This window comes from Ictalurus punctatus, chromosome 14 (assembly GCF_001660625.3).
Source record: "Ictalurus punctatus breed USDA103 chromosome 14, Coco_2.0, whole genome shotgun sequence".
NCBI lineage: Eukaryota > Metazoa > Chordata > Actinopteri > Siluriformes > Ictaluridae > Ictalurus > Ictalurus punctatus.
The window spans coordinates 15,883,670-15,910,064 of NC_030429.2; the positions used below are offsets into that span (position 1 = coordinate 15,883,670).

At 37.5% G+C, this 26,395-nt stretch overlaps 2 protein-coding genes across 6 annotated transcripts in view; one reads left to right on the forward strand and one right to left on the reverse strand.

The window, feature by feature from the left end:
* Positions 1-601: 601 nt before the first annotated feature.
* LOC108274561 (beta-1,3-galactosyl-O-glycosyl-glycoprotein beta-1,6-N-acetylglucosaminyltransferase 3) lies at positions 602-2,493 on the forward strand. The gene has a single exon (XM_017484775.3). It carries the CDS (start codon positions 692-694, stop codon positions 1,991-1,993), a length of 1,302 nt encoding a protein of 433 aa, XP_017340264.3. The 5' UTR covers positions 602-691; the 3' UTR covers positions 1,994-2,493.
* Positions 2,494-4,052: 1,559 nt separating this feature from the next.
* Positions 4,053-26,395, reverse strand: part of bnip2 (BCL2 interacting protein 2) — a 35,407-nt gene continuing 13,064 nt past the window's right edge. For 2 of the 5 annotated variants that reach the window (XM_017485880.3, XM_017485879.3), the window contains exons 5-13: positions 26,147-26,329; positions 24,602-24,784; positions 23,141-23,243; positions 22,829-22,960; positions 22,479-22,565; positions 22,281-22,379; positions 19,167-19,202; positions 14,687-17,202; positions 4,053-14,254 (exon numbers count right to left, since the gene is read on the reverse strand). In XM_017485880.3, the coding sequence (XP_017341369.1) occupies positions 17,154-17,202; positions 19,167-19,202; positions 22,281-22,379; positions 22,479-22,565; positions 22,829-22,960; positions 23,141-23,243; positions 24,602-24,784; positions 26,147-26,329 (872 nt within the window). In that variant the 3' untranslated portion in view covers positions 4,053-14,254; positions 14,687-17,153. The remainder of the gene's footprint in view (positions 14,255-14,686; positions 17,203-19,166; positions 19,203-22,280; positions 22,380-22,478; positions 22,566-22,828; positions 22,961-23,140; positions 23,244-24,601; positions 24,785-26,146; positions 26,330-26,395) is intronic. The other 3 variants (XM_053685506.1, XM_053685505.1, XM_017485881.3) reach the window with 3 other exon arrangements.

Sequence of the window (26,395 nt, forward strand, 5' to 3'; positions counted from 1 at the left end):
AGAATGGGCAAAAATCCCAGTGGCTTGATGTGCCAAGCTTATAGAGATGTATGTCAAGAGACTTGCAGCTGTGATTGCTGCAAAAGGTGGCTCTACAAAGTGTTGACTTTGGGGGTGAATAGTTATGCATGCTCAAGTTTTCTGGTCTTATTTCTTGTTTGTTTCACAAAAAAAAAAAATTCATCTTCAAACTGGTAGGCATGTTGTGTAAATAAAATTATACATACCTCCCAAAAATCCATTTCAATTCCAGGTTGTAAGGCAACAAAATAGGAGAAATGCCAAGAGGGGTGAATACTTTAGCAAGGCACTGTAGTTCTTTTGCCTGTTAGATGATAACATCAGATTGTATAAATACTTTTTAGTCAGCCTTAAAACAATTACATTTATTTACATAAGTGGACTTAAGCGTCATAATTTTTTCAGTGTTTACTGACACCCAGCCTTTTCCTTGTTGAAGAGCAAACATACTCTCAGTTGTAGAAAAACCACACCTATATGGCTTGTACATTAACTGTGTAATTCCTTGAAGCCCTCCCCTACTGCTCTGTAACTGGCCCATTGTCAAGTATTTCACAACTCGCCTGCTATTAATGCTGCGTTTTTTCTGCAATGTCACAGTCAATCATTGAGAGTGTTTGCTGGTCGAGCTGAGTTTGAACGCTGATACATACAGCTGTTTCACCTAGAAATGGCTTTTAAGGGAAAAAAGTTTTGGAGATATATCTCTTTATGTTTTTTTAGCTTTTCACTTATTTACTTTGTAATGTACTCTACAAAAAAAGGCTGCTTAGAGAGTGGGCTGCCGGACATGGAACATCTGATCAAGCACAGTGCAGGAGAACTACAAGCTTGTTCAGCCATCATCCGAGGAGACATGGATGGAGTCAACAGCAAACACTTTGGCAACCTCCTTGCTGGGTGGAAAAAAGCTTCTCTTTTATCTGAGTCTTTCTACCTAAATGTCACAAAGGACTGTCAAGCTTTTGTAAGAGACAGTGGGTTTCTAACAGCTCCTCTGAGCAAAGAGGAAAGAGACTTTCCAATCGCTTACTCTATGGTTATCCATGAGAAGATTGAGATGTTTGAGAGGCTCCTGCGTGCTATTTACACTCCTCAGAATGTTTACTGTGTTCATGTGGACCAGAAGTCACCTAAGATCTTTTCTGAGGCTGTACAAGCTATTGTGTCTTGTTTTCCCAATGTGTTTGTGGCCAGTAAGTTAGAGAGTGTTGTCTATGCCTCTTGGTCACGAGTTCAAGCTGACATCAACTGCATGGAGGACCTTCTCAAGTCTCCTGTCAAGTGGAGGTATCTCCTCAACACATGTGGGGCAGATTTTCCCTTAAAAACCAATGCAGAGCTTGTTCGCTCCCTGAAAAATCTCAATGGAAAGAATAGTATGGAGTCAGAAGTCACACCCTCACACAAAAAAGCCCGCTGGGAGTACCATCATAACATCACCAATACTGTGACTCGAACAGGTATTAAGAAGACCCCTCCACCCATCGGCACCCCTATGTTCTCTGGGAATGCATACTTTGTTGTTACTAGAGAGTTTGTAGAATATATCTTTAAGACTCCAGAGATCCAGAACTTCATGGAATGGGAGAAGGACACGTACAGCCCAGACGAGCACATGTGGGCAACACTACATAGGATGCCTTCGGTGCCTGGCTCCAACCCCCCCAATGAAAAATTTGATGAGTCGGACATGCTGGCCATAGCGAGGTTGGTCAAGTGGAGTTATCATGAAGGAAACATAAAGAATGGAGCACCATATCCACCATGCACTGGGACATATAGACATGCAGTGTGTGTTTATGGAGCAGGGGACCTGAACTGGATTCTGAAGCAGAAACATCTCTTTGCTAACAAATTTGACCCACAAGTGGATGATATTGCTATAAAATGCATGGAGGCTTTTTTACGGTACCAATCAATTTATGGTCAGTCTTTATTTAGCATAGGTAAAACAAAAATAATTCAATAATGCTGCTACACATTTACAGAATGTATACCAGCTGTGTACATTTTTGACATATTGTATATGTGACTATTATTATATGACTATTTATCTTTAGAAGTAGAGTTTATTCAAGAAAATATTCTATTGTTCAAAGTTCCTGAACCTTAATATAGTGAAGTCAGTAATATTTAAAATTAGTTTTAAAAGTTAAAAGACTTTAACACTAGTAAAACAGACAAACTTCAGAAGAGTGTGTGTACGTGTGTGTGTGTGTGTGTGTGTCTGCGTGTGTGCATGCGGGCAATTTTTTTTCTTTTAAATACATACTCAATATTTTATTTGTCTTTTTATATTGTATACTATGCACAGCACTTTTTAAAAAATCTTTTATTCTTTTAAATGTGCTTTATAAATGAAATGTACTTACTTGTATGGTCAAAATAAGGTTCTTTTTTGCATTTTGTCAGAGACATAATTAAGTGCTAATTCTCTACTTGTTAAAAGAATAAAGACAATACACTGTACTATCTTTACTTATCTTGATTTATTTCAACCTAAAATTGACAGGTAACACTGAATAATAAAACAATGTGTTATAGCAAGTTAAATATATATTAGAACGTGTTGTCAACAGTTTATTACAGTTTGACTTGTTGAGTTTTGATTTCAGTCCTTAATTACCTCCCAGATAGCAAATTGGTTTTGGTCCGAATTTGGCTGAACTGCGGCTGCGAGATTGGCCCACATACCACAAGCAATTACGGCCCAAGATTGACCCAAAAGCCATACCCATGCCAGAAATAAACCAAAACTCACCCACAACTTATCCATGTACCCAGAAGCCAGCCATAACTGGCCCAAAAAAAAAAAAATGCCAGAATGCCCAAATGTCAGTTAGAAAAGAGCCATAACTGGAGCAATATTATTCCAGAATCCCCAAAAGTGAGCCAGACAACAGCCTTTACAACAGTTATATAATATTCATATAATCTGAAATTTATAAAAATGTAATTTAAAAAAATGGAAACAAAGCAATTGCAAAGTCAAAAAAGTGTTTTACTGATGTTGACAACAAGTAAAAAACTGAAATATCAGAGAGAGATTATGAGCAGAGCAATAAACTAAAATGTCATCTTAAATTAAAAAGAATGTGAAAATGTGGCAGATAAATAATATACAGAAAGAAAATAAAAACAAAAGCAACAGGTAAATAGTTGTTACAAAACATAAACAAGTACAAGCTAGAAAGACAATAGAAACTAAGTAATAAATAACATGTTTCAAACATTAAAAATGTAATAGAAATAAATTTGTAGTGCATAAAGCTCTAAAAATAAACACATTGGCTAAACGTGTAAATCCCAAATATTTGGAACAGGTACAGTTGTGTACATGTAAGTCGCTCTGGATAAGGGCGTCTGCCAAATGCCACAAATATAAAGCCAAAATTTTGGAATTTAAAAACCAACAAACAAAATGCAAGCTTAAATTAAAAAGAATTTGTACAAATATGCCAGATAAATGAATAAGATACAAAAATAAAATAAATAAGCAACAGAAGTTAGTTGCAAAATATATGTAGGAACAACCTAAAAAGACAATAGAAACCAAGTAATAAATTAAAATGTTTCAAACAATAAAAATGTAATAGTAAAATATGTAAAGTTGTAGTGCATAAACCATTAATTTGCAGAAATAACAGAAGCCAATATAGAAAAATTGATTAAATGTAAAAGAATTATAATTCCACATATACATACACACACACCATAACACCGATGATCAGGGCCGATTATATCCTGTCAATCAAAAGAGGGTGGGAAAACACACTGATTTCGTGCTGTGTGTAAAGATGATGTCTCTTGTGTGGAATTATGACAAAACTGCAGTTTGTAAGCTCTGTAAGTTCTGCACTGCTAAAATTTTACACCGGAAGTGAGCAGTAGTGAAGCGGGAGTTTCAGCGTCGTGTCTATTTTTTATTATTTTTTGCCACGCTGCTCACGCTGAATTAAGCGCCAGTACACCGTTGAAAGATTTAAATGAAGATGAGTTGACAAAAAAAGTATATATTGCACAGAAAAATATATTTGTAGTGTAGTTCATAGTTAATGTTAATATATAAAAAAAAGTTTGTATTATATATGACCAGTTTGATGCTCAATGATGAAGCTTTTGTTTGTGGTGAGTAAATGTGAGCCTAACAAGGTTTTTTATATATATATATAATTCAGTCAATGTTAATATGAATTAATAACATTCAATAAGTTAAGAAATCTTAATTTAATCTTCAAAATTTTGATAATGTGTAAATGTTATTTTGAGCAATTTGTTTTGTTTATGACACCATTTACTGTGAAACAACTTGTTGAAATGAAGAGAATAAAGTTTTTATGTGCATTTCTTTCAGAATTGTGGAATTAATGAATTAATTATTATTAATTTATAAGAAGGTATAAAAGGCAGAACTATCGGTGTCAGTTATCGGTATCAGCCGAGATATATATATATATGCATGTGTGTGTCTATCTATCTATCTATCTATGGGGCCGAAGCTCAGCTCTTGCTCTCTTGTGGAGCAGTTTATCGGTGCACCAGCTGCTTTTGAAACATTGCTGGGACCAGACATGTGGCTTGTGGTTCGGCAGGCTTAGAAAGTACATTTGGGACTGAAACATGAACTGCCTCAGGTAGTTGCACAATCCATAATTCGGATCTAGAAGGTCTATGTCAGTCCACTGGAGAAACTGGACGGACATGAATGATGGCCAGACATCCATATGTAAATATTGTTACAATCAACTATCTTTCGGGATTGAAGTCTTGATTTGTGTGTACTGTCCCACAAAACATTGTTTCCGAACTCCCTCCCAGAGTTTCCAGCCTGCTCTAGTCTGCTATACTCCCAACCTCCCAGGATGACATCACTAATATTTAAAGAGGAAGAGAGGAGAGAGGAGGAGATGGAGGAGGTGGAGGAAGAGGAAAGTGGTCAGTGGTTAGAAGTAGTTACCTGTGATTGTGTGTTAGGAGATCGTGTTTGCTTGCCCATGTGGGTATAGTATTCTTTGTTCTGACTGAGTTTGGTTCTCCCTGTACTTGTTTGTGATATATTCACCACTGTATATATTTTTCACTTGCTTTACCGGCAGTAGGGGTGTGGCTGCCATTTCTTTTGGGAGTGGAATCTTTTTTTGTCTATTTTTGGATTAGGGAGTTAGGGAAGTGCATTTGTATTTTTGTTGTTTTTCTTTTAGGTAAAAAAGCTAATAAATCATTTTCATATAAACAATTCCCTTTACTTTAGGAAGGATCAACCTAGAACCTAATAAAGTGGCTATGAGAGTATTACAGAGAAAGATTCAGCAAACCTTTGAATGTTCACATGCATTTCCCTATCATAGTTTAATTTTAACATAATATTGAATTATTTGTGTGGGGCACATCTGCCACCCTGCCTGCTGCTCTGATCTTGGCTGTAGTCCTTGCACTGGGCATCTTTGCATTAACACAGGCCCGTGCCAGGAAAAGGTTATGAGAGGCTGAGCGGGACGGCGGGTGCCAGGCCTGATCCACGCCACATGCCTCAGGAAGTACCCGAGCTTGAGGATAGCGGAGATGATGCAGACGTTGTGTATACAAGTCGAGACGGATCCATCTATCGCAGGTATGGATTCATACACAAACCTGAGCCTGAGGAAGAGGAGGTGGATGAAGCCAATGAGAATGTTGGAAAATTATATTAGACATTAAAAGAAAAAACCCTCCATTTTACATATTATAATAGATGAAAAAAATTTTGTGTCGTGAGGACCCGAGCGAAGTGAGCCTGCAGGGATAAATAAGAAAGTCCATGCATATGCAAAATAGACACGCCCACACACTCACAGAGAAATGAGTTTTGAGAACAGGGTTCATGTAATTAATGAAAATACATGAAAGTATTACTTTTTAACAACAATGGGTTTTACATAAGATCTTGGTGGAAACATAGTTTTATTGTTCACTGTCCAGCGGTTACTGGGAATCTGTGTAGCATATGATATATATCTTTTCTTTATGAAAGGCACAGTGAAGTATGTTTTTGGGGAAAAGCATTTATCTTTTTCCTTTTAATAGGAGGTCCAGGGTTCTGCCTATAAGAACCAGGGTAGATGGTTTTGGATTGTACATTTAGATGCAAGGATAACATTAAAAGACATTAAACAAATGAAATATATAAAAGCACCCATCCAGAACACAGTAGAGGTAAAAAAAGAGAGAGGCCATGGCAGAGGAATAGATAAGGACCAGATGCACTCATGACTCAGCAAAAGGAGAAGGCAGATACAGGACAGCTGCACTAACCAAAAAAAAAACCTCGAGGCCTGTTAGAAAGACATAAACTGAAAAAGGTGTGCAAAATTGTGATAGACACACCCAGTGGTACACGTATGCCAGAACTGTATATAAGGAACTTTTGTAAACAATTGTATTTTGGTGCATGTTACACTTTTGTGTGAAGCGTGTACCCCTGGGCCCAGCCAGGTTTATAGTCTTACTGACTGTTAAATAAACCTGCTTCTTCTGAATCCAGTCTCCGTGAGTTCTGCTATTATTTCTCTAAAAATATAAGTCAGATTGCTTAATTACATTTATAGTTTAAGTTTGTGAGCTAGCAGGGCCAGAGTAGGTTGAAGAAGCCAAAAATTTCCTGCAAGAACGCAGTCCTCAATCGAGCATAAAGAGAGAAAAGGGCATGTTGAGACCCTTCAAGATTGGGATCCGGATAGTTCCAAATTTTATATTGCAGTTTACTCCCCCCATCCCCCCCTCAGTGAATTGAAGGTTAGCATGCAGCATCTCTCATTGTAAAATATTTTATATGTAAGAAACACCTATAATACACCCATTTTTTTATTTGAGATTGAATGGTTAGTTAAAAAAAAAAAAACCTTTATAGCATGTAATACATTTGATTCTGTAAATGAGTAATTGTTAGTAAAAGTTTTAAATTGATAGCTGTAGTAGATCATCTTTTGAACTGTGTTTGAAGGAACAAATAGAAAACAATATTCTTTATAACTCCAGGTTCATAAATTTTAGTGTTTTCCTCTAACAACTGTCCTGTTCCTTGGAAAAGACATATGCAAGTTTATCAAGTGGCATGTTTGCTGCTTTGTAAATATAGCTGTATTTGGTAATGTTACGTAACAGGATTTGGATACAGGAAGTAAGCGTAGGAGAGCAGTCTTTATTGTGCCACTTAAATAAACACACGAGGAGGCAGGAAACCAGATTTATACATAAAACTCTAACTCAAGCAAAGAGTGTGAAACTTAACTCAAACAGTTTTCCTTTAACTATAAACAAGACATGATACAATCCTCTAACAATGGCAGTAACACATTTAACTAAAGCATGAACATCTCGTTTATCTATAGTGTAGCACAAGCATTCTTATCTATGACAGGACTTAAACTTTCTTGACTACGACAGGATACAAACACTCAACTACGACAGGGTTTAAACTAAGTGACAGGAAAACAGACGGAGCATGGTAACATCACAACCTGGCACCATTATACATTCCGTCGTCTTCTCTGTTAGTGCATTCTCGGCTCGGCTTTACGTTATGTTACGTTACTTTAACACTTTCATGCCTTAATGCCACTCCATGTGCGCAGCACCACGAGGGGTTTAAGTAAACAGACCAAAGACGGCAGCAAAGTATTTACGTGTCCCAATCAGGCAATTGGGACCCAATCAGGCAATCAACCCAATCTCTGCTCGCTCCTTGCGCTTGTGCCTCCTGTTGGCTGAAGTCCGATTTGTGGAGTACTTCCACTGGACTTTGGAATAATTACGTCACTCTTTCATAACAGCCGGCTCGCTGATTTTTCGTTTGACTGTCCAAGGAAACTGAACGGCTCTATATCGGCTGGAATTTGTTTTGTTTTGTGAAGGTACACCTTTGAGGTGGTTCTGTGAATTAGTCTATACATTATTTGTGTTTACTCTGCTTATTGGTTGGGGTTTATTTTATTTTAGAAAATATGGTATGTAATTTTGCCTCACAAATTTGTGAGGCAGAATCGTGCAATCCGATGGCAGAGTTGTCGCGGGGGCTCTCGTAGGCGTACATGGACTCTTTGCGTTTAGGGGGATTGATGCCGGTTGGCGCTGTCATGCGCGAGGTTGATGCGCATGTTTTTCTTTTTTCTGATTGTTTTGTTTGGGGGGAAGCTTGGGGTTTTATTGTTGCATCAAGGTTGAATTGTGGTCTTCATAATTTTGTTTCTGGCACACAATTAATTTTTTCTGTTATATCAAAATGTTAGATGTTAATATGAGTGTACTATCTCTCTCCACGTGGAATGTGAATGGGTTAGGACACCCCATAAAAAGAAGGAAGGTCATTACTTTTCTTAAGCGTAAGAAATATGATATTGTGTTTCTTCAAGAAACGCATCTTTCCCCGCAGGAAGCTGAAAAATTTGGGAAGATATGGGGTGGTCATGTTTTCTTTAGTGCTGGCTCAAGTAAGAGCAGAAGAGTCATTATATTGGTAAATAAGCATCTACAATTCAAATGTCTCAAACAGTTTAACGATAAATTAGGGAGAGTAATTATTGTTTTAGCAGAAATTCAGGGCAAAGTCTTATTTTGGCTAATATTTATGCACCCAATGCTGATCATCAGGGCTTTTTTATAGATCTTGAAGGGAGGTTGCAATCTGCTGGCACCGCACATGATATAATACTGGGAGGAGACTTTAATCTATTGATGGACTCAGTCCTTGACCATAGTGTTGCAAAAGTGTGTAAGCCCCCTAGAGCAACAGTGACGCTTCACAGGATATGTAAAAATCTTGGTCTTGCAGATATTTGGAGACTTTTGAACCCATCTGGTAGGGACTATACATTTTTTTCTTCAGTCCATAAGATTAATTCTAGAATAGATTTTTTTTTTGATATCCAAATCACTCATTTCATCTGTTGCTGATTGTTCAATCGGAAACATTCTAGTCTCAGATCACGCCCTGGTGAGTTTAGAGATGTGGCCACAAACAGAGAAGAAGAAATCATTTAGTTGGCGCTTTAATGTATCTCTTTTACAAAATCCTGATTTCCGACAAATGTTGAAGACTGAACTTGATGTTTATATGGAGACCAACTGGTCCTCAGTATCCTCTGTGGGCGTGGCGTGGTAGGCACTTAAGGCGGTTCTTAGGGGTCGGATCATACAGTATGCCTCATTCATTAAAAAATCCAAAGCACGAGAACTCGTGGAGTTGGAAGGACATATTAAAAGTGCAGAGGCAGAGCTGAAGCGCCGAATGTCGTCTGATGGTCTCAGAGAGTTGACCAGATTGAAATATAGGTATAATACTATTTTGTCGAGGAAAGTGGAGTTTTGGTTATTCAGGGCAAGACAGTCATACTTTGAGTCGGGGGACAAAGCAGGAAAACTTTTGGCTAGATATATAAAACAGAGGGAGGCCCTTTCTACCATTCCCGCATTGAAGTCTGTTAGTGGTGAAATTTTTACCTTGGCCATTGATATTAATAATGCTTTTAAAGAATTTTACTTTGATCTCTATAGTTCAATGTCTTCATCTACTGTTGAAGATATTAGAAACTTTGTGGAACCATTGGAACTCCCGAAATTGACGACGGAGCAAAAAAATTCTCTTGATTCTGAGATAACCCTGGAGGAGCTTGGCGAGGTAATTAAGGCCCTGCCTACAGGCAAGTCTCCAGGGCCAGATGGCTTTGCCGCTGAGTTTTTCAAATCTTATGCTACAGAACTGGCTCCACTTCTGTTAGAAGTTTATACAGAAGCATTAAAGAATGGAAAGCTTCCTCCAACCATGACACAAGCCCGGATCAGTCTGATTCTTAAAAAAGACAAAGATCCAAGTGAGTGTAAAAGTTATCGTCCAATTTCCCTGATCCGGTTAGATGTAAAGATCTTGTCGAAAATTCTGGCTAACCGATTAAGTAAAGTTATGACATCTCTTATACATATAGATCAGGTGGGGTTTATTCAGGGCCGTAGCTCTTCTGATAACATTAGACGTCTCATTGATATCATGTGGTCAGTAGCAAATGATCAGTCTCCGGTTGCTGCCATCTCACTTGACGCCGAAAAGGCGTTTGATATGGTAGAATGGGATTATCTTTTTAAGATTTTGGAAGTGTATGGGTTCGGGAATACTTTCATTGGTTGGATTAAGCTGCTTTATAGACACCCGGTAGCGGCAGTACAAACAAATGGACTAATTTCAGATGAATTTACTCTAGATAGGGGCACCCGGCAGGGTTGCCCTCTTTCCCCATTATTGTTCTGTCTTGCCCTGGAACCATTAGCAGCTGTGATAAGAAAGGAGAATGATTTTCCAGGGGTGGTGGCGGGAGGTGTGGCGCATAAGCTTTTGCTTTATGCAGATGATATTTTATTTTTCGTCTCTGACCCTACCAGATCTATGCCTTGCCTCCACAGAATTATTCATTCCTTTTCCAAATTCACAGGATACAAAGTCAACTGGTCTAAATCCGAAGCTTTGGCTCTGACAGCGTACTGTCCTGTAACGGCCTTTCAGCCTGGTGCCTTCCAGTGGCCCAAACAGGGCATTAAGTATTTGGGTATTTTATTTCCAAAAAATTTGTCCGATTTAGTTAGTGTTAATGTTGACCTGTTAATAAAAAGGTTTTCGAGTGATGTAGACAGGTGGTCTTCTTTACATTTATCTATGATCGGGAAGGTTAATGTTATTAAAATGAGTTGTATTTCAAAATTCAATTGCCTGCTACAATCTCTCCCTATAGATGTCCCTCTTTCTTATTTCAAGCAATTTGAGAGTATAGCAAAGTCTTTTATTTGGAATGGTAAGCGTCCCAGGCTAAATTTCAATAAGTTACATAGGCCGGTTGACAAGGGTGGGCTAGGCCTACCCAAGATTCTGTTTTATTATTATGCGTTTGGTCTCAGACATTTGGCTCATTGGTCACTTCCACCTGAGAGAGCCCCTCCCTGGTTCTGCATTGAACAAGAAGTTCTTGCCCCTATTTTGCCACTGCAAAGCCTTTCCATTAATCTAACCAGAGAAGTTAAATCACACCCCTTTATTTCACATCTGCACTCAGTGTGGACAAGAGTGTCCAGAGTGTTTGATTCTGATATTTATCTCAATGTTGCCTCGAGCCTATGGCTAAACCCCAAACTACGTATTAATAAGTCCCCTTTTTGTTGGTCAGAGTGGATCACGAGGGGGGTTAATACACTTGGTGATCTTTATGAGAGTGGTGTGATGATATCTTTTGAAAAATTGGTTCAACATTTTGGGATCCCCAGATCTCAGTTTTTTAGGTATCTTCAACTACGCCACTTGCTCTGTACTATTTTTGGGAGTAGCATGCACCCCCCTAAAGTGGCAGATACTCTGGGAGAGGTGATTTCAGCTTTTGGAAGAGAGCATGAAGCATCAGTGTATTACTCCTTACTGATTCAGAGTCTAGGGGACGGAGTCTCGACCACTCTCAAGAGATTATGGGAGAAAGATTTAAATTTGGAATTGGGGGAGGGAGAGTGGGCTAGGATTTTAAAAAATATCAAAACTGCATCTGGAGACGCAAGGGTGAACCTTATACAATTTAAGATTTTACATCGGTTCTATTGGACCCCCTCTAAATTGTATAGGCTTGGTCTTAAAGACACACCCACCTGCTGGCGATGCCATTCAGAAGATGGAGACACCACCCATGTTTTTGGGGGGTGTCGTAAGATCCAAGAATTTTGGTGGAAGGTGCAGAGCTTTGTATGTGAGGTGTTGAACACTCAGATCTCGTTCTGCCCTAGACTCTGTATTTTGGGAAATGGGGAGGTCACAAAATTGGAGGATAGGTACAAAAAAGATTGGGTTTTGACCAGTGTGATGATTGGTAGACAGGTTACTTTAAGGGGATGGAAATCAAATGGAGCGCCCTCATTTCCAGAGTGGTGTATGGAGATGGGGAGGGTGGCTGCCTTTGAGGAGGGGTCAAGCAGAAGGATTGGAATTGGGAATTCCTTCAGGAAGAAATGGAGCAGTTATTTGGCGTTTTGGGGGGACTCTCGAGGATTGGCAGTGGAGAGTATAATTTAGGGTTTAGTCTATGATTATATTGATTATTGTATTTATTTATCTATTTATTTTTTAATTGTGTGTATTTTTATTTTATTTTTTTTGGATATGTGAGTTTATATTCTATTGACCACAGGGGTGTTCGTGGGGGGACCAGGGTGGGGTGGGAGGTTGGTAGGGGGAGGGGTTATGGCGAGGATTTATGTTAAAATAGTTTGATTCATTATGTATGTTGTTTGTCTATTTGTGTTAACTTGTGAATCAATAAAAGTGTTAATTACAAAAAAAAAGAAAAACACCAATGAACAAATGTGATAGAACATTCAGTGTATTCCATTCATATACGATTTAATTTATTTATGTAGTCAAGTAATGTCTACATAAATGGAAGAAAAATGGATGCGCACACTGTTTTGTTGTACTCTAAGAGATCATCCATAAACATGGGTAAACATTATTACTGCATTCTATTGGACTGTACAAACTAAACAGCTAGCTTCAATGCCATAATTACTAATTATCTTTATTGTGACATAAACTAAAACTAATGAATAAACTATTTAATACATAATTCATTAAGTACAATATCCTTTACATTAGTTAATTAATTAATGCTTCACTCTCTTGCAACCAATAAATTAAGTATATAAAAACAGCATACCAGCCTTTCACAACATTTAATACATGTGCTGTTAGCAAAGATATGAAATGGATGAGTAAAGCTACAAGACAATATTTAGTCACCATAACTTTTCCAGAAGATTTCATTAAGGCCAATGAAAGGCCACAGAAATCTCCACTCTTGCTTTAGTGGTGCCTGACATAGTCATTCACCTATTCTCATAGGTTCAAATGCCCTCGATGTGCTTCATAACCAGCACTGTGAGTGGGAAACTTCTGCACACCATACATATGTCTTTGGTTATAGTCAGATCCTGAAAACTCTCAAACCGAGAAATAAGCAAATAAAAAGTGGGAAGATTCGTCTTGTAGGGCTGCAAGGCAAAGGGGAAAAAAGGAAAAAGTTATCCTTGCAGGCCAGAAAGATGTGTGTAAGAAGGATCTATGAAAGCTCTTGTTGTTATATGCCTGTATAACATGCAGTTGTGAAATGAGGATGTGCATATTCAGAATGACACAGGATAAGACATGACACCACATTTGCATTGAAAAGAAATACCAAATGAAAAGACAGAAATGTGCACATGCTTATCACCATGTCCACATCAACATATTTCACAAGCATATCTTCTTTCAGAAAGAGGCTGTCCATAAAGTGGCACACCAGACTATTCACTACACTAAATGGACCTGCTTAGACAAAAAAATTCCTGAGCTTTGAAGAACAAACATTTTCAGTGGTATTTGCATGACTGCGGTTAAACGCATCACCCCTGAAATCAGCTAAACAAGTTTATCAAAGAAGACAATCTATTACTAGCACAAGCTAAACTGGAAGATCATACAGATTGTTGGTGGCATCGGGCAGGGTAGCGCTGATAAGCGGTGAAGCATATAAACCTGCTACTGTATGCCATATAGTAAAATACTTTATGTGACAGAATACCAACAGGCACAATTTGTAACTAAATAGCTGCAACCCATCCCCTTTAAGACTGAATTGTTTTAGTTTTACAGAAAATCTTTGAAGCAGAAACCCTCATTACAGTAGCTACGAGACAGTTTTGGGGCTCTGGTACCCTAAACAGCACAAAAACAATCTTATATAATGAATCTTTCAGAGACAAGCTTCGCATGAAGATATGATTGAATACACATGCTGTTAACAAAGAAATTAAATGGATGTAAAGCTACAAGACTAGGGAAGTTCAGTAAGAACACAAGTTTACACACACAACAATGCTAAAGCTATTGAATCGGAATGATCGTGTCCCTTAGCTAACCAACTAGCTCACAACTTAGCATCAACTAGAAACACATGAAATACTTTAGCACAATGAGATGCACAACAATGCAGTGAAGACCTTCCCTGTATGCATAAACACCTCCTCAATACACATTTATGATGATGGTAATGATGATGATGATGATGATGATTATTATTACCTCAGGAAACCTTTGTGTGATATACCTTTGAGTGTAGCTTGGAAAATATCAAGGAATTGCAATTCATCATTGGATGTCCATTATGCACATATCCAGGGGGTGGGTGGACATTGTCTAAAATGAATTAGAAAGACAATAGCACTTATAATGATTTACTGATGATAATAATAATAATAATAATAATAATAATAATAATAATAATAATAATAATCTATGTATTTTGTTTATTGGTGATGGGAATTCTGGCTCTTTTTAGTGAGACGGATAAGAAGAGAGAATTCAACCTGCTCCCAAACAATTGTTGCTAGTTTTTGCTCTGCACCAGACAGAGTTGCACTGCATTTTATGAAATATTTAAGGTCTATGTTTTCCCTCCTTAGTTGCAAAGCAGAATATGTTGTTGTGTTTGCACTGTGAGTAGTTTAGTTATTGTTCCTTTGGAGTTTTCATTTCCTTGCCCAGTCTTGCCTAAGTCTAGTACTTTGTTTCAGTTTTCCTGTGTTTTGTTTGTTTTTAGTTGTTTAATCATTAAAGACTTGCACTTACATCGACTCCCTGGATTTGTGGCAATATGTGGCCTTAATATGGATGCAGCAGAATTGAGGGTGCTAAGGTAGGAGTTGGTGACACAGGTCCTTCTCATCAAGTAGGATCAGCTTGAGAAACTGGCCAGCAACTAAAAAAAAAATAAAATTAGCCCAGCAGAAAAGCCAATCAATCAATCAGTGGGGTGAACTGAAATCAATTAATTCATTTAACTTGGCAACACTGGTGCAACATTAGTCCTTGGCAGTGCTATATATTCACACACAAATTAACACCTAGGGACAATTTAGCATAGCCAGTCCACTTACTAGCATGTGTTTGGGTGGAAACGCACGTGAACACAGGGAGAATATCAGCAACGTGCGTTTCCACCCAAACACAATTGTCCCTAGGTGTTAAGCAGGGGGCATACCTGATTCTACCTGTTTAGTTAGTTGATCTTGACTTTTTCAATAGATTTAGGTGCAGCTTCTGCTAGATTGGAATGAAAACCTGCACCCACACCTGCCCTTTCCAGATAAGATTGCCCAGCCCTGGCCTAGAGAATTTCAGACTGCTGATTCAAGATAATTCAAAAATAAGCTCTATGTCTGGTGTGAACATGAGTTTTTAACAATTGTGGAAATGCACTGTTTTTCAATCATGTCTTCTGCATCTGTCTTTTGGTGAAACACCAAAGCTAGCATAACGTAAAGATACTTGTTTATTAGTATTATTGTGGTTTCAAACATACAACAGAATACCAGGATATCAGTAAACAGGTGGTACATTCATTGGTCTGACCTGTTGAACAGAGAACAATCCAATGGGCATTTATCACATGCTGTTTCAGTAGTGCAATGATGCAGCAACATTGTACAGAACATTTCAATACATCATGGAGAAAATAAGACCACAGGCTTTGAACGATGACAGATGAAGATAATTAGCTACAGTTAGTGTTAAGCACAGGAAGGGACTTGGCAACAAAGACAAAGATCTAAATCAAAAGTTGTAATATTTGAGGTAATGCTAGAGAAGCAGGCAGACCAAAGATCATAGAAAAAAGAAAAAAGAAAATTATACGTGCATGCAGTAAGAGAATGACCTTTAATTTTACAAAATACATGAACTTTTGAACAAATAACTGGGGTAATTTCAAACACATGATCCTGACCTAAAACTGAAGGGGAAATTAAGCAAATTGCTACTTTAATTATTCCGTGTCAAAATTGTTCAAATACATCAACCAGAGTTAATTGTAAGTTTAATGTTTTTGCAAGCTGCTTGTGAGTAATAAATTGATCAGTAGTCCACCTAAAAATATTTCCTTTATTGAATTTTCTTGTTTACTCAATCTTTAAAAATCAACACACTGAATCAAGAAGAGAGTCCAAACATTTCAGAAGTAAAATAACTATCAACCAGCAGTTGGTTCACATCAGAGAAAACTTCCAAAACTGTGACATGTGAATGTGAACATTCTTTTATAAATAAGGACACAAACTGAGTGCATCACTACTTGGTGAAAACCAGTGGTCATCAAGAGTCTTGGTGTAGTAAAATGTGTTTATATAAAAAAAAAAAAAAAAAAAAAAAAAAAAAAAAAAAAAAAAAAAAAATCCCACTACAATAACCTTGGAATAACCTTAACGACCTGCATTACACACTGTATTAAAGTAATTGCGGTGTGCTCCTGGTACTAATAGTCATATTGGAAAAAAGGAAGACATTTTCTCTGGAAGTTTTACTTGCAAGAACATAGGACAATAAACACCCATCCCAAATGTATGCTACAGACGTCAATACAATCTATGACTAGAATAGTAAACTTATGAATTGATCCGTTTCCTTAGGATCGTTCTGAAGAGGCAAAGAGGGAGAGAACACTTTCCTCATACAACATCGATATGGTTTTCAACAATAAACAGTAACATGTATGACGCGAGATTTCAGCAAGTCAAAGTAACACCATAAAGGACAGTCCAAAGCAAAAAAAACATTATATATATATGTGTGTGTGTGTGTGTAATATATATATATATATATATATATATATATATATATATATATATATATATATATATATATATATATATATATATATATATATATATATTTTTTTTTTTTAATTAATCTTTTTTTCCCTTTATCACCATTTTAATATAAATATATTTTAAATGTAATGTGGTAGAACATGCATCAACTAACTTGAAAACCAAATGCCTTGAACCTCAGGGAGAAGCAACAGGAATTATTGACAATGACAGCTCACTCCAAATTTATACATGTAAGATTATAAAAATACTTGAAGCACAGAATTGAGATTCCAACTTGTGTTTGGCACACTAATACAATAAAGAATAAAAGCTCCACCATGTAACAGGGAACAGAGTCTTGGAAGGCACAAACCCCACCCCACCCCCAGTTGAGAGAGACACAAAAAACCCCAATCTATTTTCCTCCACCTCTCATTTCCTCTTCAACTTCACTCTGTGCCTCCCATCTCCCCTTTGCCATGCATTTCTTGGTCAAGCCTAGAAGAGAAAAAGGTGAAGTTTCAATATGAGTAGTGAAGATTAACCATCCAATCAAATGCTATTTCAGATTCTAGGCTTTATGCAAAAAAAGTCATCTAATACCACATGAATGAGGTTCATGTCTGAAAATGGCCAGACATCAACAGCTACAACAGTCAAACTTATTATTACACATTTTAACATGATAGCATTTAGATTTTTATATAAAATGCAATAAGACAGACAAAGCAATACAACAGTGAATGTTAGTTTTTGATCAAAGGGGTGTCATGGATTTAAGTTCAAATGCCTTGGTACAAAACAAGCAGAGAAGAAAAATCAGGTGTAAATTTTTATTAATTAGACACTGATTATTTACATGACCCTTTTCACATGCACATTATTGTGCACTAAGAACTCTACTGATGTTTATTTAAAGTAACATCAGCAATTAAGACCAAGTTTTAAGTGTGAGTTTCTTAGTTTGAAGCTGCAATGAACATGTGAAATCTAATGCAAAAAGTGTATAAAGCAAAATCAGTCTGTTGACTGCGACATGAACTCAAACCACATGAAAAGGATCATTAACTCGACCTGCTCAGACAAAATATTCTCATTAATGATTTGCTTAGAACAATTTCAGTGCTCTTACGGCCCTTGAATTTACATTGCTGTGAAAAATTGTCATATTTATACAAAAGTATTTGATTTCTTCTGGTTTTTTGTGTATAACTCATACTAAATAGTTTTAGATCTTCAAACAAAATACAACATAAAACAAAGGCAAACTGAGTAAACACACAACAATTTTTATTGATGCCAAAAAAAAAGAGTTACTCAACACCTATCACACATGTTATGACAAAACTAATTGCTCCCTAAAATTTAAAATCTGTTTGTGCCACCTTTAGCGGCAATAACTGCAACCAAACACTTCTGATAACTGGAGATCAGTCTTTCACTTACTTCTAGGACTAGGATTTGCTCATATGTCTAGTCCAGTTGAATCCTATTATGACTGTAACTATAGGGCAAATACATTTTCAGACAGGCTCAGTTGGTTTTGGATAACTTTTTTTGCTTCCATAAATAAAATTATCATTTAAAAACTGTGTTTTGGGTTTACTCAGGTTGCCTGTGTTTTATTTTAGATCTTATTTTAATTTCTAAAACAGTTTAGTATGAGAAACAAAAACAGAAAGAAAAATCATACTTTTTTCACAGCTCTGTAGCTAAAGCAGTATTCAGGTTACTCAAGAGGACAACTTGCAATACAAGTTGAACTGGAAGGTCTGCACTCTATAGCTGGCTTCACAGGTCTGGGTAGCACTGGTAAGAAGTGAGGCATGAAAACCGGCTGTGAAAGTATCTCATGTGACAGAAAACCAATGGCACCATTTGTGACTAAAACTCTGGCAATCCATCCCCCTTAAAACAGAATTTTTGTAGCTGTACATACCATTTAGTCTACACTTTACACTGTGGAAATGAGGTCAGCATTCAAATCTGTATCTTTTGTTCAGAGAAAAGATGGGTAAGGTGAGATATTATATATATATATATAATTTAATTATTTATTTATTTATTTATTTATTTTTTTACAGGGGATACGAGACAAATAAAATTCCAAATACTGTCATCACTCTTTCCAAAACGGTGCAGACTGTCAACATTAGAGACCCCTCTCAAGAATTCTGTGACACTGGTTTCCCTGATTCAGTGAATTTAAATGAGAATCTATCAGTAATTCAACTTAAAAAAAAAAAAAAAAAAAAAAAACCAAGACAAAAACACAAAAACAAGAAGAATCATCCATCATAAACGAACATGCAGTGACTGGCAGTTTTTCATTCAGCAACAAACGTCACATGCGTGGTTATTATTAATACAGTTCCGCAACAGTAAGGGTTAGTTTGTGCAAATGGAAATAATTGCTATGGAGACCAGGGGGGAAAAAAACCTAGTGTGAATTATAAAGATACCTTTTACGTGTATTCCTATTTTTTTCTTCATCAAACCTTAGAAGAAGGGCAGGGACAAGGGTTAAGGTACAAGAGAGCTTTTTAATTTTTAAAACAGCCAACAGCAGAAAATCATACACTCTACTGTCTAAAAGAGACGTGCTTTAAGCTCTTGGATGCAGACAGAATTCTTGTTATTACAGAGTTGTAAAAATGATGAAGGAATTCAACAGTGATGATAGACATTTAATGAGTAAAATGCCTTTACATTTTTGGTTCCTTTTTCCTACATGAAAAAGCCATAAACAAATGGTAGTTGTATTCACCACACCACAGAGGAAGAATTCTGCCCACTGTGTTCATGTGTAAGGTCATAGTATATTAAAGGGTTTTTACTCTCACTTGCATGTTACATGACTTGTAATTATGCTTGTCGACAATATTGTGGCCATATGCTACAAGATTCTTTTATTCCTCAGAAAACTGGCATAACCAGTATGTTGTACTTGAACAGGGCAACTGGATCTGCGTGACAGTGTAATACAAAAATCAAACATAAGCTCTTCACAAACATTGACATAGGCCTAATGATCTATTTAAGCTCATGGCTTTTCTACCCATTTACTGTTTCTTATTTTTGCTTACACTTGTTTATGTTTATTTGAAATGTGAAAGTGGAAAAGTACAAGTCTTATACCCATAAATGTCAAAAGTTTTCAATTATATTTAAACCGTTCCTAACCACCAAGGCAGAGAATATCACCTGGATTTTACCAACATGTGTAAAGGGGCCAGAGTTTCCCTTATCTCTGAGTGGGGCCTCACCAAAGGCTTTGGCTCAGTCCCACAGCCCCTAGAAATCTACCGATTAGCAGGCGTGTGGCTAACATGGCCGACTGGGTTTCACTTGCTGTACTGCTGCTCATGGTTTAACCTGTTAAATTAGTCAGACTGCTAACGCACAACAGTGGGTCTGGAATGGGGTCTCTGTGCACATGCCCTCATTCTTCCCACTGGGTTAAAGAGTCCTCTCTCTTCTGCTCTATGCGCAGCAAGCATGTTGAGGTGCTGCTCAAAGCTAGCCTACTGTGTTAGCCTTTCTGATTTAAAAAAAAAAAAAAAAAAAAAAAAAAAAAAAAACCATCAGGGTTGGAGTCAGGTTCCCTCCAATAAACCTGCATTCTGTTCACCAGGCCGTTTTTCCAAGGATGAGCACATTGTACACACTGCCTCAGCTTTAACCATGTTAAGGAAGCAGTCTCTGGTTCAGACATCCCCTACTCTGACTGCAAACTTAACAGCTATACTAACAGTTATACTTAGACCGGTCACAATAATTACTTTATCGACTTATCGTATGATATATGGACGGGACCTCAACCATTTTTGCTGACCTCGATATTGCCCATTCTGTTTATGTGTGTGTTTGTTTACATAAGAATGAATGTCACCAACATTTTGTATTACAGTAGTGTGCTCACGATCATTTCAGGAGATCAGGTTTTCACACAAGGGCAGTTTCACATGATTTTGTTGATACATTTTTAAGTTAATATATAAAATGTGTAAATATTTGGTTTCATTTTTGCATTCTCTCATCAACTAAAATGTTGTTGACTAAATCAATGCCATTTTAGGCAGAGTCAAATTGACTAAAATTAATAAATATGATGAAATATTGACTAAATTTAAAGGATATTTATCAGAAGACAAAAATTATGACTAAAAACAATTAAATTTAACAATGGAACTGGCCTGAGAGCCTAGGTTAAATCTTTTGATTTAATACATTTATGCACTTTAATTTAAAAATAAATGCTCTTTGTTAACAGCCAGATTAGTTCTTTGCAATAAACAACCGAACACAGCACCTTTGGATTGTGTTGGTTTGTTGCGCCCTCTTGTGGACAGTTGATTTAAAAATCTGGCGTTCATTAGTCTTTTTCCCTAACTGAAATGTCTTTAGAACTTGAATTTAATTTGAACTTTGGAAATATTTAAGTGAAAATTATAAGTAGAATTACATCAGTCACATAAAATGGCCTTAAAATGACAAGATTGTTTATAGCAATTATTTCCAACAAAACTAGTCATCGTTGCAAGTCTTCCTTTCGTCCTCTTTCTAACGCCACAAACCTTCTCAAGACATATACCGATGGCCCTGTTGCCTCTGATGGACAAAGGCATCAGGATATGCCTGTATCTGGACAACTTATATGCCTCCAATTGGATTTCACACCATCCATCTGCATACATTACGTTGCTTGGCATCAAACACTGAGTAAAATTATTGTCAATGAGAATGCTAGCCACCCTGTCATTCCAACATGTGGTAGACATTATCACACTTGCAGAATGACTCCAGTAATGCTGCTGGGTGTGGTACAGGCTCTTGTTGAGTACACTAGGACTATGAACTTCCCTTAGCCATGGGAATCATTCCCCTGTGCCTGTTGGAAAATAAGATCTTCCAAAAGTGGTTTATCACTGTGTAGCTAAATTACAAACACCACAGACAGACAAACATCCTTATCTCAGCAAGAGATCTATGAGCTCTACCTTGCTAGAAAATCGTGGCTTATCTCATGGAAGGGTTTGTCTTGGGACCAGAGCCCCTTTGGAAAGAGATCCTTTACCAACTGGGAACAATGTGGTGCCACAGAGGCACAGGGAAGAGTGTTAGACTAAACCACATCAACCAGCTAGAATTAAGGGTAGTCTATGGGCTGGACATGCACCCTATGAGGAATGTATGTTCTTGTGTATTACTGAAAGATGCCAGTAGAGGGAGTTTGTGCTGCTGCTACCTTTGCACCCTATCCAGGTTGCACAAGCTTAACATAATCTCCTGAACAACTTTCTAGTCAGTCTTAAGGTGGGTGAGTTCTTCATGACATGTGGTCATTCAGAACCAGCACCAATGGGAACTCAGCAAGAAATTTACAGGGAAAGATATGAGAATGGTATTTATAGCAAATACTACGAATTTGTAGGAAGATCTCGGCTTATGTGAGCATATGCACAAGAATTGTCCAGACATCCAGGTTATATTAAAATGCATTTCAATGTTTCTCCAACTACAAGAATCAATTAATTCATGAAAAAATGTAAACTGCTATTAAGAAATTCACTTACTGCTTGATGCAATCTGGTATTGACACATATTCCATTGGTACAAGCTCAGCGAGGTCTGAAAGACTGTACACATACTTTATTTTTTGGCTAAATTTGGAGCTGGAAAAGTAACAGACAAAAATGAAAAGACTGATTAGTTAAAATCATGTTTTGTATTTGGTAATCTGATACACTGATTTGCAAAGCATTAAGACTGACCTTATAAAAGGTTTTGTGATGGTCAGGAGTGTGCGAATAAACCAAGAGGGATGGACAATAATCAAAGACTTCAGATTCTTCCTTAATCTATAAGCATGAACATGGCAAATCTCAACAAAACATAGAAAACACATAATAGAAAATGTACAAATTTAAAAATATTGTAGTAATTGTGAAGAATAACCATTTACACAGCAGCAGCAGCATTAGTGCATCCTCTGCACAAATTCAATCTATATCTTTGCTGCATAACACTAGGACATTCAGTTATAAACTGATTTTTAAAATTACATTTTTAAAACCTTTTAAAATACATCAAGACCCAGACAGACTGAATTAGCAGAACTCACCTCCGGTCTATCTGTTGATAGCACTTCCTCAGCCAGCCCACACTAGGCATCTTACGGCGTGAGGTGGCACCATTCAGGTACACAATCATGTAGTTCTCAGCCACCAGCAGCTCCAGAGTGCCAATTACATACCTGTTTCCAAAAGAATCAATACATTTTTCATTTTTGCCAGTTCCGTGTCATTTCAAATATTTGGTTATAAAACAATCTTTGCTACCATAATGCTTCAAATATACTGATAAAGCAAAAAGCACATGAAAGCTTGCTTCCTGTAGATGTCAAATGATTCAGAAAAAACTAGAGTAAACCTACTTGAAAAGATTGTCCATGATGTATCTATAGTTTTGTTGATTGCTCTCAGGCATGAAGCAAACGGCAAAGACGATAATAGCATTCAGTCCATCTCCATAGTAACCTACAGAAGTGGGAAGCATGTCTGAACATAGCTGCAAGCAATCCTTACCACAGAATAAATTACTGATGGGACATTATTGCAACATATGCCAACTAATGCAATTTCACTCACCAATTCAATACATGCCCTTGGTTCATGACTAATAGTTGCACAATTTTAACTGAACAATATACACTTACCAAGCACTTTATTAGGAACACCTGTACACCTAATCATTCAAGAAATTATCTAAGTCAGCCAACTGTGTAGCAGCACTGCAATGCATAAAATTGATCAGATACAGGCCAGCGGCTTTGGATAACGTTCACATCAACCCTTAGCCGGGCTGGTTTGAGAATTTCTATCACTGCTGGGATTTATATGCACAACAATAAAGGAAAACAGCCAGTGAGTGGTAGTTCTGCGGATGGAAACGCTGTGTTGTTGAGAGAGGTTGGAGAATGGCCAGGCTGGTTTGAGCTGACAGAAAGGGTACAGTAACTCAGATAACCACTCTGTACAATTGTGATGAGCAGAAAAGCATCTCAGAACACAACACATCAAACCTTGAGGTGGACGGACTACAACAGCAGACGACCACATCGGGTCCAACTTCTGCCTGTAAAGAAAAGAAAGCCGAGGCCGCAGTGGGCACAGGCTCACCAAAAATATACAGCTGCAGACTGGATAAACGGAGCTTGGTCTGATGAATCTCTGTTTCTGCTGAGGCACACAGATGGTTGGGTCAGAATTTGGAATCAACAGCATGAATCCATGGACCAAACCTGCATAGTGTCAAAAGACTAGGCTGGTGGAGGTGGTGTAATGGTGTGGGGAATGTTTTCTTGGCTCACTGTGGTCCTGTTAATACCAATCATCTCTTGAATGCCACAGCCTAGTTGAGTATTGTTGCTGACCATGTGCATCCCTTCATGGCCACCATTTACCCATCTTCTAATGGCTACTTCCAGCATGATAAAGCACCATGTCAAAGCAAAAGCAAAATTCATCTGGTTTCATGAACATGACAATGAGTTCAGTGTTCTTCAGTGGCCTTCCCAGTCACCGGACATGAATCCAGTAGAATACCTTTGGGATATGGGTGAACGGGAGATTCACAGCATGAAAGTGCACCTGTAAATCTGCAGGAACTGTGTGACCAGTATCTCAAATGAATGTTTCCAATATCCTGTGGAATCCATACCATGAAAAATCGAGGCTGTTTTGAGAGCAAAAGTAGGCCTGGCCCACTATTAGTATAGTGTTCCTAATAAATTGCTCCGAGAGTGTAGTTGCAAGGGCAGAAGGGATATAGAAAATTAGTAATTGACTTCAATTATCCCAGCTGTAATTTTTTGCAGTCAGGTTTTATTACTCACCTCCATGGCTGATGACTCTTTTGTAGGGCTCAATGGCCCTCATATCGACGCGGTGGTCCTGCTCCCCAATACGGAAGATCCTCCAGCGTCGGCCATCCTCGCGCTCGTCACAGGCTGAATATTCGTTCACCGATTCCACACCTTTTTGCAGCATATCAGTGCTTTTGGGTTTCGGGAGATCATCTGAAAGGCAGGATAAGAGAGTTAGAGACAAACATCTGTGCAATTGTTTTCTCCTTTGGCTATTTCTCCTGTAGTTACTACATTTTCATAAACAACTGCTGCTATTGTGCTCTTCACATAAAATAACACCCTAATGCAAAATAAAACTCAAATAAAATAACGCTAATGATTACAAGAGGAGCCTACGCAGCTTCAGTGCTTGGCCCCTAATAAACACCCTAACACTTATCCCTCCCACACTGAGCATATATACAAATAGCATCCTATATATATATATATATATATATATATATATATATATATATATATATATATATATATATATATATATATATATATAAATAATAAAAACAAAAACATGTACTAAATGAAAGGACATGTACTTAGGAGAAAAAAACCCTTAAAGCCTCAGGTTTTGCTTACAACTTTCACCTGAGTAAGATTTAATTTGCTCAAACTTCAGCTACTTGATGAAAATCATAAAAGCTTCAAAGACACCACTAGTCAAAAGAGAATCAATCAAATCACTCAATGAATACACTTCAGATGGGGTAAACCTCTGCTTTAAGGAACACAATAAACTATAATGAACCTATTGATATTTTAAATAAAATTACGTTGATTACTGCAACGACAGATGCAACGACTAAAGAATGTTCCACAAAATTGAGTTTTCCATATTTTCTCTTCAAAAATAAAATAAATTGAATAAAATATATATAAAAGTCAGAAATATGACAATTGTTACTATGACCTTGCAATCTTAATATTTCACTGAAGAATTATTTCACTGAGTCATTCACGGATACTGATTTAGAAACATGCAACAGTGACACATTCCGATAATAAAATGGAGAAGAAAAAAATAATAATCCGCAATGGATCATTGCCTGGACTAGGAATCACTGATGGTCCTGAATCATTCAACAGGCATGTGTAAAAATTAAAATAATGAACAAACAATTAAAGAGGAATGTGAAAAATCAAGTTGGTATGGATTTGGCATGAACAGTCACCCAGGTACCCTTACCACAGAGGGCAGGCCAGAGGCCTACTCCCAACCACTAGGAGGAAACAATCCGTCCGGACAGAGAGTAGATGGCAGCAGATTGGAAACACAAAACAAGAACACTATTTAACCATGAGGGAATACGCAAGGGCTTCTTGGGCTCACTTTCCTGATGAGAGACCACTTGAGAAATATTGCAAGCCTTGAGCTTAGAGCAATACCTATAGCTAGCTTAGGTCAATCAAGTGCATTAGGAATTTTTATATTTATCGGGGGTTAGGACTAAAAAAGGGACTTAAAATATAGCAGACCTGAGAAGCTGTCAAACACAATGTTTCTCCCTCCACTCTTACCTTCCCATTCAAATTCGTTGCTGTTGTCTGATGGGGTGTCCATGCCGTCCAGGTCTAACTCTGTGCTTTCATCCAGCTCATCAGAAAGCACAGAGCCCTCACTGCGATCGAGGTTCAGACTGATCTCTGGGGCCAACAGTCTCCTCTTTGTGTTCTTGCCTTTGTTCGATTCATACTGTGGAGCTTCAGAATAGTTTATAATGAGGATTAGCAATAAGTATACTTAATATTACACATTGAAAGGACAAC